Below are 12,401 nucleotides of genomic sequence, written 5' to 3'. Positions count from 1 at the left end.
AAAAAATGCATCATCTCAAGATCAAAAGAGCCAGGAGATACTCACTGTTCAAATCTAATGATCAAATGACCGCAAAGAAAACAATCACGAAATCCGTTCGTAATAGAAAATTTCATACAAATGGTATCTACGATCGGATTTTATGATAAGGTGAATTCATGAAACGGTGTAATAGTCTAAGAGATAGTTGCAAGTTTTCGGACTGACTCGGGAAATGGAATTTTTTTTCATGAAATTGTTGGATAGGGGTGGGATAAGCAAATGCCAAATTGGAAGAAAGCAGACTGGATGGAATAAGCGTGGGTGGGGGCTCAAACTTGCATTTTTTTTTATAAATCTTCTTAAATTTGTGTTTTTAAAAATCTATTAGGTAAAAGTATTTCTAAATTTGTTTACATCCCGTAAATACGTTTCACTTACTTCTTTATACTTCCTATTGAGTAAGGCTAGGCGCACACATGCGATTTTCAGTCGTTGCTACTAAAAAATCGCAGTCGCAACATAAAATTATCGTGCACACACTTGCGACTAAAAAATCGCGCGACTATTTTTTATTGCAAGAAAAAACATTATGTTTGGTCGAAAGAAAGTTGAACGTTTTTCGATAAAAAAAAATGCATCATCTCAAGATCAAAAGAGCCAGGAGATACTCACTGTTCAAATCTAATGATCAAATGACCGCAAAGAAAACAATCACGAAATCCGTTCGTAATAGAAAATTTCATACAAATGGTATCTACGATCGGATTTTATGATAAGGTGAATTCATGAAACGGTGTAAGCTCTGGTAAAAGTGGTAAAGTAATAAATGTCTCAAAATTTGGTAAGGGTTTGACAGCTTGTTTACCAGATTAGAAATAGAAATAAATTCTCTGCAATGTGTATGTTTGTATCTTATTTAAGGCCCCACGAGTACCATTATTTCACAAAAGCATTGTTTACTCATTCTATAGTACTGGGTACATTTCTGAGGGCCTTCTCTTAAATTTTTATGAATTTTATGGAATTGTCCTTTTAAATTTCCTATCGTTTATAAAAAAAGAGCCACTATACAACACTTTCTAGTAATATCCATTATTGTACTTAAAATAATTGTTCCAAGTATCGCACGTGCGGGAATTTGCATTATATTCTGTATAATATATCCTTATGTACAGCAAAAAAAAAAATCGCGAAAAATAGAACCGGATCCATTTTTTTAAACTTTGCGATTTTAAAATCGCAAGTCTGTGCGCTCTCATTTAAAATAATGTGTTTCATTTCTTGCGTCTAAAAAATCGAGTGGTTGAAAATCGCATGTGTGCTCATGATTTGGCCTCTTTGCGACTGCTACTTTTTAGTCGTTTTCGGTTTAGTCGCAAGTGTGTGCACAACTATACTGGTCCATTTGTTCCATTTTAATTTGCGACAATCGCGTCGCCAAAAAAATGGGACAATTTTCAATTTTTAAATCGCGGCTATTTTTTAGAAGCATGTGTGTTCACCGGCATTGAAATCCGTGTGATCCATTTTTGCGACTAAATAATCGCACGACTGAAATCGCATGTGTGCGCCTAGCCTAATAGCGTTTTCTGATATGCAAACAAAAGTTGGCTGAGGTGCTGAGGTCATTCCTGCCTAATAGGGGTTTTCTATATTTATCGAATTACAAGTCTCCGATTACAATTGATCTAAAAAAAAAGCAATTCATTGAACAACAATTCTTCTTTGAATAATATTCCATCGAATAAAAATTCGCTAAAAGCAATTTAGATGAGAATGACAATTTTTGTCGTCCTTAAGGTCTTAAGTCACAAAATTGAATTTTTGAATTTTTGGTTGAGTAAGAACTTCTTTAATTTGATTTCAAAAACATCAATTTTAATTTTCAATGCTTTAAAAGTCATTCAAATTTCAATTTCATTGTTTGAAAAACCACACGTCTCAGACGCGAGAAAATTCATAGCAAAAAAATTTTTGGAATAGCAACACGTCTAAAATAACAAGCTCTTTGAATATTGCACTCGCTCCATTAAATTTTGATTACCGATTTATAAAATTTTGGCCCTTTTAATTTTGAGCTAGGCGACTGGAGGCTCCTTTAGAATCCAAATATTTTATAAAAAAAAAAAAAAAAACACGAAATATAAAAAGAACAGTGACAACAATTTCGCTTATATTCTTCGTTGTTATTATTTAAAAATTTAATTTTACGCTCTCGAATAAGCATGAAAATTAAACTAAAAAACACTAAAATTAAGCCAAAACATGTATTTTTGGTTCCAACATTTTTCTAATTCGGCTACTTGCCACAACAATATTCTGAATCGTTGAAATTGTTGAAATCGTCAAATTAATTCTATCTTGATTTTGATCTTTTTTAATTCCAGAAATTTATTGAGAATCAAGGGTGACTATACCAAAAGAAAAGAAATAGGCATTATAACCAAAATATTAACCCTTTCAATAAAAAAAAAATTCCGTGCCATGGATTTCATTCAATAACAATTTTTTTGGCGGGATTGTTTTTCGATTAAATGTTTTCGCCGATTGCCACTCGATATATTAGCCGTGTTTTATTGGTAACTCAGTACTTACCTCAGTAAAGTTTTACACTGGAAGCAACAACAAAAGATTGCTAAGGATAAACAAAAGTTTTTTATTTGTTGGTTTTTAGAGAAATTTTTTTTCTAAACTTATACATTTTTGACCCTTCAACAATTAAGATTTATTAATAAATAAATAAAAGTAATCAATTGTTGTTATTTACAGCATAAAATGTTTACTCAAAATACTGAGTACCAATAAAACACGGCTATTATAAGTCGATGAATTATTTTTTCTTGTAGGTATTGCGAAAAAATTAGAAAAAAAATATTTTTTTTCTGACCATATACACAATGCTCCGTCAATACAAGATTTTCTAAGTTACTTGTGAAGGTATTTACGAGTTAAATGACTTCTTAACCCTTAAAAACAGTGATGGACTGTCATTATAGAGGTACTGGGTTCAAATCGAGTCTATTATACAACTTGACCTTATTTTATTCTAGGGTTCTCCATGTTGCGAAACAAAATTATCAAAGAGTCACGAAAAAGTGCATTCTCATCTTAACCATTTGGACTTTAAAAAAAATGTTATCCCCTTCCAAAGTTGCACAGAAAATTACTGAGGTTTGTTAGTCACTGGGAATCGGCTTATATTTTTGGCTGAAACGATGTCTGAAATAAATATAGATGAATTCTTCGTATCGACTATGACCAAGTCATCTTCCACTTGCTTAAAGATTTCAAATTATTCGCACTTTCAGACTTTAATGTTACTTAAAATTATGTTACTTACAATTCTAGCTTATTGTTGCAAGTGTGGACTGATATTTTTTTCTTCTTCGTTTCGAAAAGTGTTTCTTCCTATAAATCAGAATAATCATAATTTCTACTCCTGCTTTTTAAAGTTGAAATTTATTTGTGGGTAGAAAGTCTTTGTTTTCAAAACTTCCAAATATTACCTCTACCAAAGAAATACTTAGAACCCTAAAGAATTTACCTTGTTTTCCCTTCTCTCACTTCTTTCTTCTTAGAAGTCAGTGTGAACCAAAATTCATTCTTCAATATTCCGAACTTTCTCTGCATCAAAGATTCAAACATTTATAGCCCTTACAACCTGCATTTTTCATACTGGCTGAAGAGTTTAGTTTCGATCGCCAAGTGGCAACCAGTAGATCAACGGCAGAGTACTTCTGATACTCTGGTAGTAGTTTCGTTGCAATTCCGAACTTTCACTAGAGCAGATATTTATAGGCCTGAAACTTGGTATACGTCCACCTGCATTTTTCATATTTAACCAGGAGTTCGGTCAATATGTGGAAATTAGTGAAAATCAGTGGAAATCGTCATATCAGCGGCTTCGACTGATACTGGTAGGTACTCACTAGATCCTAGTTTAGAGTCATCCAGAAAATTCACATATTCAGCACACAAGACCTTGAGGCTCTGGCTAGTTTTAAATTTGTCGGTTTTGTTTCAGTTTCGAATTCTCAAAAACAATAATAACTTTCAGATGATGAACTACGAGTGTGCTTCTGCACAAAGAACTAGCTTTAGGTTCATCTTACACTTCCTGAAACTTTATGACACAAGTCGGGACTAGCTATATCATTTATGTGTTCTTCGGAACATTCGAACATCAAAAATAATGTAAGAATGCAAATATCAACAACAAAATTGGTCAATTTGAACGTCAGTTTGTTGATACCTCCGAATTCCCTCAATTTTAAGCGAAAGAAAGGCCTATATTATTTCCAGTAAACCGTAGAGCTTTATAGAAGCAAAAATGTTAGTTGAGCTTGCCGACCCCAGAGTATAAGACAAGAGATACAAATTTAGGAAGTTCTCCAAGGTGTATTTTTTTAATAGATCTTGAATCTTGTTATAAGCCTTCCTAAGTTTTTTTTTTCTTTTACTTTTGTTAAAGAAAAAACATGGTTATGAACTTCCAGGTCTGAAAAAAATAAACTCTATCTTTAGTCTGCCAATCACTGCTGCGTGCTATAAATCGTGTTATGTTTAATTGCAAATAAACCGTTTGTCCTTATAATTCACATACACTTATAACAACACCCGAGTATTTAGTTTAGAAGACTTGTCACCATTTCAACACATACCAAACCTAACCTAAAATTTTGTTTTTCTTCTTTTTTCCCAATTTTTTTTTTCAGAGTGTCGATTCCGATGCAGCCTCACTAAACATGAACTCAACCGAAAATGAAGTTCAAGAAGTTGAATCTTCTAGCGAAATAATGGTCGATGACAATAAACCCAGCAATTCAAATGACGAAAGTTGGACAGATGTCAATTTAAATGAAGATGGCAATGAGAAAATGCGTGACATGGAAGGTCATATAAACCATCTAGTCCCAAGTGGTGAACGCGGAGATAAACCAGATTCAGAAATTTCGGTTGTACGCGTTCCACAAGATAGTTTTGGTGGAGGCGGTCAATCATCGTCACAAGGACAAAGATCTAGACCCGAAGAATTGCCAATTAAGCCACCACTAGTTGGTCAACTACCAATGACTACACCATCCCGCGAAGCTAGTCTAACACAAAAGCTTGAAATCGCCCTTGGCCCAGTGTGTCCATTGTTGCGAGAAATCATGGTCGATTTTGCACCATTCCTATCGAAAACCCTAGTCGGTTCACATGGACAGGAATTACTGATGGAGGGAAAAGGCTTGACAACGTTCAAAAATAGCCAGTCAGTTGTGGAACTTGTAATGTTGTTGTGCTCCCAAGAATGGCAGAACAGCCTTCAGAAACACGCTGGCTTAGCTTTTATTGAGCTGATCAATGAGGGTCGTCTACTCTCCCACGCCATGAAAGATCACATTGTCCGAGTTGCCAATGAGGCTGAATTCATCCTGAACCGAATGCGTGCCGATGATGTCCTTAAACACGCTGACTTTGAGTCTCAATGTGCTCAGACTCTGTTAGAACGACGGGAAGAAGAACGCATGTGTGATCATCTAATAACTGCTGCTCGCAGAAGAGACAATGTGATTGCTAGCAGACTATTGGAAAAAGTCCGTAATATCATGTGCAATCGACATGGAGCCTGGGGTGAGTCCAGTGGGAGTGTTGTCAAACCAGCCTACTGGAAACTCGACGCCTGGGAAGACGACGCACGTCGACGCAAACGAATGGTTCAAAACCCACGAGGCTCTAGCCATCCGCAGGCTACCCTCAAAGCGGCTCTAGAAAATGGCGGCCCAGAAGATGCAATCATGCAAACTCGTGATGAATTCCACACACAAATTGCCGTCACTCGATCGCATCAATCATCCCAACACTCTACAGATTTGCTAGATGACGCCGAGCTGCTGATCGAGGATCGCGAACTTGATTTAGATCTGACCGGGCCGGTCAACATTAGCACCAAAGCCAAGTTGATCGCTCCAGGGCTAGTTGCACCGGGCACTGTATCTATCACTAGCACCGAAATGTTCTTCGAAGTTGATGAAGATCATCCAGAATTCCAAAAAATCGAACAAGAAGTTTTAAAATATTGTGATCATTTGCATGGCAAATGGTATTTCTCTGAAGTTCGTGCAATATTCTCGCGAAGATATTTGCTGCAGAATGTTGCATTGGAAATATTCCTAGCAAGTCGGACGTCGATCTTGTTCGCTTTCCCCGACCAGCACACGGTTAAGAAAGTCATCAAAGCTTTACCCAGAGTTGGGGTGGGTATTAAATATGGTATACCGCAGACAAGGAGGGCATCGATGATGTCACCGCGTCAGCTAATGCGGAATTCGAATATGACACAGAAATGGCAGCGTAGGGAGATATCTAACTTTGAATACCTGATGTTCCTCAATACGATTGCTGGGCGGACTTATAACGACCTCAATCAGTATCCGATATTCCCATGGGTTCTAACCAATTACGACTCGAAGGATTTGGACCTTAGCCAACCGTCGAATTATAGAGATCTATCAAAGCCTATTGGAGCATTGAATCCCAGTCGGCGAGCTTATTTCGAGGAACGATATGAGAGTTGGGAGAATGATACAATTCCGCCATTCCACTATGGCACCCACTATTCTACGTCCAGCTTCACTTTAAATTGGTTGGTGCGTGTGGAGCCTTTCACCACGATGTTCTTAGCCTTACAGGGCGGTAAATTTGACTATCCCGATCGGTTGTTCTCTTCGGTCTCGCTGTCGTGGAAGAATGCTCAACGTGATACTTCCGATGTGAAGGAACTAATTCCGGAATGGTATTTCCTGCCGGAAATGTTCTATAACTCATCGGGTTATCGGCTAGGTCACCGGGAAGATGGAGCTTTAGTTTCTGACGTCGAATTGCCACCATGGTCAAAGACCCCTGAGGAGTTTGTGCGTATCAATCGGATGGCATTGGAGTCTGAGTTCGTTTCGTGCCAACTTCATCAATGGATCGACTTGATCTTTGGGTATAAACAACGAGGGCCTGAAGCTGTACGTGCCACCAATGTCTTCTACTATCTCACCTATGAAGGAAGTGTAGAATTGGACGCGATCGCTGATCCTGTTATGCGAGAAGCTGTCGAGAATCAAATTCGTAATTTCGGTCAGACCCCTTCGCAGCTCTTGATGGAACCTCATCCGCCACGAAGTTCGGCAATGCATTTGTCACCGATGATGTTTAGTGCGATGCCCGATGATGTTTGCATGTCAATGAAATTCCATCTCAATTCGCCGATTATACATATATCAGCGAATACTTATCCGCAGTTGTCGCTGCCATCGGTGGTAACGGTAACAGCTGGTCATCAGTTTGCCGTTAATCGATGGAATTGCAATTATACGGCATCCGTCCAGAGTCCGAGTTATGCGGAATCAACGCAATCAGCTGGCTCAAATTTACCACTCACAATGGATCCTGTTTTATGTAAGTTTTTAAGTCATTTTATAGGTTGAAAATGGGGTTTTTATGAAAGTTTTTGAAATTCTTTAGCTACACAAAATACTGGACACAATAATCCAATGATTCGTCGTCATTTGGGTGATAATTTCAGTCAAATGTTGAAAATCCGTTCGAATTGTTTTGTCACCACTGTGGATAGTCGATTTTTGATTGCATGCGGATTTTGGGATAACAGTTTTAGGGTTTTCTCTACGGAAGCAGGTAGTTATTTCTTAAAAGTCTTGACTTTTACTATGGTCTGACGATAACTATTTTTTTTTAGCAAAAATCGTTCAAATTGTCTTTGGACACTTTGGTGTTGTCACCTGCCTTTCACGTTCCGAATGTAATATAACCTCCGATTGTTATATTGCATCGGGATCATCGGATTGTACGGTTCTGTTGTGGCATTGGAATGCTAGAACTCAGAGCATCGTTGGGGAGGGAGATGTTCCGACGCCAAGAGCTACCTTGACGGGACATGAACAAGCTGTTACTTCGGTTGTGATTAGTGCTGAATTGGGACTTGTAGTTTCTGGATCTACAAGTGAGTTTGGAAATTCATAATTGGACCTTAAGTTTTTTTCTTATTTTGCAAATATTTTCTAAAATTTTTTACTACAGATGGTCCAGTTCTAATTCACACTACATTTGGTGATCTATTGCGATCACTTGATCCTCCTTCGGACTTTTATTCACCAGAATTGATTGCAATGTCGAGGGAAGGTTTCATTGTGATCAATTATGATAAGGGTAACGTAGCTGCGTTCACAATCAATGGAAAAATGCTTAGGCATGAGTCGCATAATGATAATTTACAGGTAATTTGATTTTAGTCTAAAGTCTTTATTAACGAGACCCTTAAACCTTATTAAATAGGTTTTCCTTGTATAATTTATTTTAACTAACTATAATTTTTTGTTTTCATTTTGTTCTTTTTATTTTTAATAGTGCATGCTTTTATCACGGGACGGTGAGTATCTGATGACAGCTGGAGATCGTGGTATCGTCGAAGTGTGGAGAACATTCAATTTGGCACCACTGTATGCATTCCCAGCATGTAATGCTGGAATTCGATCATTGGCACTGACGCATGATCAAAAGTAAGTTGAAACTATCACTCAAATGTTGATTGAACGAAACTAATATAATTTTATATAAATATTCTAATTTCATGGTTGATATATAGTTTAAATTAATATTTCTCAGCGAATAGATATTATAAGAATTAAGATGCTTCAATAACTTTTCCATTAACATTTTGCCTGAAAATAAGGACAATTTTTTTGCTAAAGTAATTTTAAAGATAGAACTAACAAGTTTTCAAATAATTTTAATTTTTTAATGTCATATCGATATACCTAAATTTTTTTTTGATATTTTTGACTTTTTGATTTTTTTTTTTTTGCGAAAGACTAAAATGATAACATAAAAAAAATAAATACCAAGTTATACATATATATAAATTTTTTTTTTAATTCAAAACATTTTTTTTTTTCAAAATACAATTTTTTTAAATCGATACAATGAATTTTCTTCAAATTTTTACTTGCGATATAGGTACTATATATACGGTGACCATCCGTCCCGGTTTACCCGGGACTGTCCCGTATTTCTACAGCTTGTCCCGGGTTTTTATTTAAGAAACCCGGGACGTGTAAGTGTCCCGTATTTTGTAATTTGTCCCGTGATTGTCCCGTATTTGGACATTCTCTGATTTTTGTATTCAATATTTTAAATACTTTGTACGAAAAACAAGAAAACAGTGGCTGGAAATTAAAATTTTTCTAATTTTTTGGATAAAGCTAGTACGTTGCTGAAGCAAAACGAAAATTTTTCTAATATCCAAAGTCAAAAAACTTTTGCTAAAAGAAAAATTGCTTGGACAAATAAATGGGAGTGACAAACTATTAAAAATTCTCCATTAGCACACGTAAGAATTTCGTTACCTAAAAATCAATATTTTCAAAACGATCCAACGAATTTTTTTATCTGTCCCGGGTTTCGCTTCCAGAAATATGGTCACGGTAACTATATATCAAGTTATGCATTCGTAAAAAAAAAAGTTGAGATAACATTTTTCCATGATATTACGATGGTAGAGAATGCCAAAAAAGTGGGTCCCGGAAGTACGTCTGTCTGTCTGTCTGTCTGTCTGTCTGTCTGTCTGTCAGTCTATCTGTCTGTATAACTAGCTACAGCCTAAACGGATGGACCGATTGACTTCAAACTGGTATGTAGCATTTTTTGGAGACTCTCCAGAGGAATTTTTGGAATTAATTTTTTTGGACCAAAAATAACGGTACTTGTCATTAACCGATTTTAGTAAAGTTGAAATTGTTCAAAAACGGCTCTAACGATTTTGTTGAAAAAATTCAAATGTTAGTTTTAAAACAAGGTCTATCTTCTAATGAAAAAATTTTTTTTTTTGAAAATCATTATTAACTGTACCTGCCATATAACCGTTTTTTTCAAATCCGATTGTCTCCAGAACCGATTATTCGAAACTTTTTGTGAAGAAGCGTTTATATAATTTAAATATACCTAAACCAAAAATAAAATTTTCAAAAAATAATTTCTGGATTTTGAAAAAAATTTGAAAATTTTTTTTTCAAAAATCAAATTTTCGAAAACGGGACATTGAATTTTTTTTAAAATTTTGTTTTTAGATGTTGATTAGTGATTTTTACAAAATGGCATTCCAATTTCATTTTTAAACTTTTTTTCCGAAAAATCATTTATAAAAAATTAGTTTTTTAAAAAACGGCTCTAACGATTTTGAAATTTTGTTTACTAAAAATGCATCTTAATATATCAATCAAAACTGAATACTTGTTTTGGAGGGCAATTTGATTTCAGATTTTATTTTATTTTTTTTAAAAACGAATTTTATTTTTTTTATTATTTTTTTTACCTATATAGTTGTAGGTACCTACATTTTCCAAATTGCTATATAAAAAGTGTTCAAAATTTAAGCAATTTTAACTCTAAGAGCAAGTTCGTGCGACCTAGTCGTGCATTTTATTTTTTTTTTTTTGTTTTGTATCGATTCCAAAAAAAAATGTTTGCCATAAACCTTGAAAATTTGTAATTATTGTTAACAATATTTTTTTTTTTTTCAAAAAATTCTTAGTAACACAAAAAACTAAGCAGAATACTTTGTTTTCTGAACTGGAACCTCTTAAAAAGTTGTTTGTATAATTTTAAAAACATTTTTTTTTTGTTTTGTTTTTATTTTACTATACGAATGATACTATAATTAATTCTGAAAAAAAAAAAAAATTAAACATTTTAAGGTATACCGTATACCAGAACTATGCAAAATTTTAAAATATTTTTAAAATATTTAAAAAAAATCATTCAAAAGAATTAATTCAACACATAAAAACAGAATTTAAAAAAAAATCAAAGGACCGTTTTCAAAAAAAAAATGATTAAAAAATTTATTGTTATTCCAAAAATTAGTTTTCTAATACCTTCAATAGAGAACGAGACTTTTCATAAAAACTAAAGCTCAAGTTAATTTAAGTGCTAGTTTTAAGTAACACGTAAAAAGTGTGCAACTAATTTAAAATTTAAAAAAATTTTTTTTTCTTTTCAGATATCTCCTAGCGGGTCTATCAACAGGATCAATTATTGTATTCCACATTGATTTTAATCGATGGCATCATGAATATCAACAGCGTTACTAATGTATGTATGGTATATTCCATAGACATCCCAGATATCGTTATAACTGAAAATAGAAAACAAAACAAAAACAAAAACAATAAATAAATAAACTTATCAAGAAATATATAGACAATTCGGAAAACTCGACGTAAAAATAAACTTTTACACTAAAGACGAAATTAATAAAAATAAAAAAAATAAATAACAAAAATAACTTCAACATTATGATACACATCTCCATAATGAAGCCAAAAAAAAAAACTTAACTCTTATCACCGAAGTACTTAATTATATTTGCAAATTCTCTAGAATTGTTTTTTTTTTTTTAAATTACATCTCGTTCTTGTAGAATAAAATAGGTAGAAATACTACCTATACAAATTATTTAATTTAATATTTTTTAATAAAAAAAAAAACTAATTTTTCATTCCCTACAAAAATAAACAGTGGCCAAAATACTTAAATTAAAAAACAAAAATTTAAATAAGAAACGGAGATTGTGATTAAAAAAAAAAAGTACGTAACTTAGAAACAAAACAAAAAAAAAAAATAAAGAATTAAGTATTAAAATTTAAAATTAAAGAAAAAAAAAATTGAAAACCTAATTAGTAAAGAAAAAAAGTTCGTTTGACACATAGACGCTTGGTTAAAAAAAAAAAAAATAAATAAATAAAGAAAAGTAACTAACTTAGTGCTCTCTCTATTCAGAGAAAAAATAAAAGTATTTGCTTAAGTGCGTTGATAGATTTCATTCAGAAAATAAAATAACAAAAAAAATTAGAAAATATTTTTCATAAAAAAAAAATTAATATATTAAATATAAAAATTAAAAAAATTAAAAACAAATACAAATCGGATATGGAAAGAAAGGAAAACAAAAAAGAAACATGTTTTTGAGTAAAAAAACTGCCGAAAACAATGTAACTTACTTATGATGTAAATATTGTGCTAAGAAATATTTATTTTCATTTTGTTTTAATTTTTTTTTTTTAATTTAAAACTTAAAAATAAATGCAAACTTACTAGCCCCGAATATGAATCGAGATTCAATTTTTTTTTTTTTTTAATTAAGGAAACTCGAAATTCTAATTCTGTTTTCTAAATATCTTCCTCTGAAATCCTTGAAGCGATTTACTTAAATAAATTTGTTAACAAGGTATTTTTGAAAATGGCCCTCAACAAGTAGTACTTAATTTTTTTATTAACTATTTTTAATAAATTTTACTAATTTTCGTCCAACATCAATTACGTCCTTTTTATTGAATTTAAACATTTTTTTTTTATAATTTACACAGCAGAAT

The 12,401-nt window shown here is 33.1% G+C and overlaps 1 protein-coding gene across 15 annotated transcripts in view; it reads left to right on the top strand.

Annotated features, from left to right (window-relative positions):
* The window catches only part of LOC129908337 (neurobeachin), a 646,575-nt gene extending 634,796 nt beyond the window's left edge, over positions 1-11,779 (top strand). For all 15 annotated transcript variants that reach the window (XM_055984756.1, XM_055984759.1, XM_055984758.1 and 12 more), the window contains 6 exons: positions 4,698-7,413; positions 7,480-7,650; positions 7,712-7,975; positions 8,053-8,249; positions 8,380-8,531; positions 11,030-11,779. In XM_055984756.1, coding sequence (XP_055840731.1) covers positions 4,698-7,413; positions 7,480-7,650; positions 7,712-7,975; positions 8,053-8,249; positions 8,380-8,531; positions 11,030-11,120 — 3,591 coding nt within the window. In that variant the 3' untranslated portion in view covers positions 11,121-11,779. The remainder of the gene's footprint in view (positions 1-4,697; positions 7,414-7,479; positions 7,651-7,711; positions 7,976-8,052; positions 8,250-8,379; positions 8,532-11,029) is intronic.
* Positions 11,780-12,401: the final 622 nt, after the last annotated feature.

This window comes from Episyrphus balteatus, chromosome 2, assembly GCF_945859705.1.
Source record: "Episyrphus balteatus chromosome 2, idEpiBalt1.1, whole genome shotgun sequence".
In the NCBI taxonomy this organism is placed as follows: Eukaryota; Metazoa; Arthropoda; class Insecta; order Diptera; family Syrphidae; genus Episyrphus; species Episyrphus balteatus.
The sequence above is the reverse complement of the archived record's forward strand: the minus strand, read 5'-3'. Positions and strand labels throughout refer to the sequence as shown.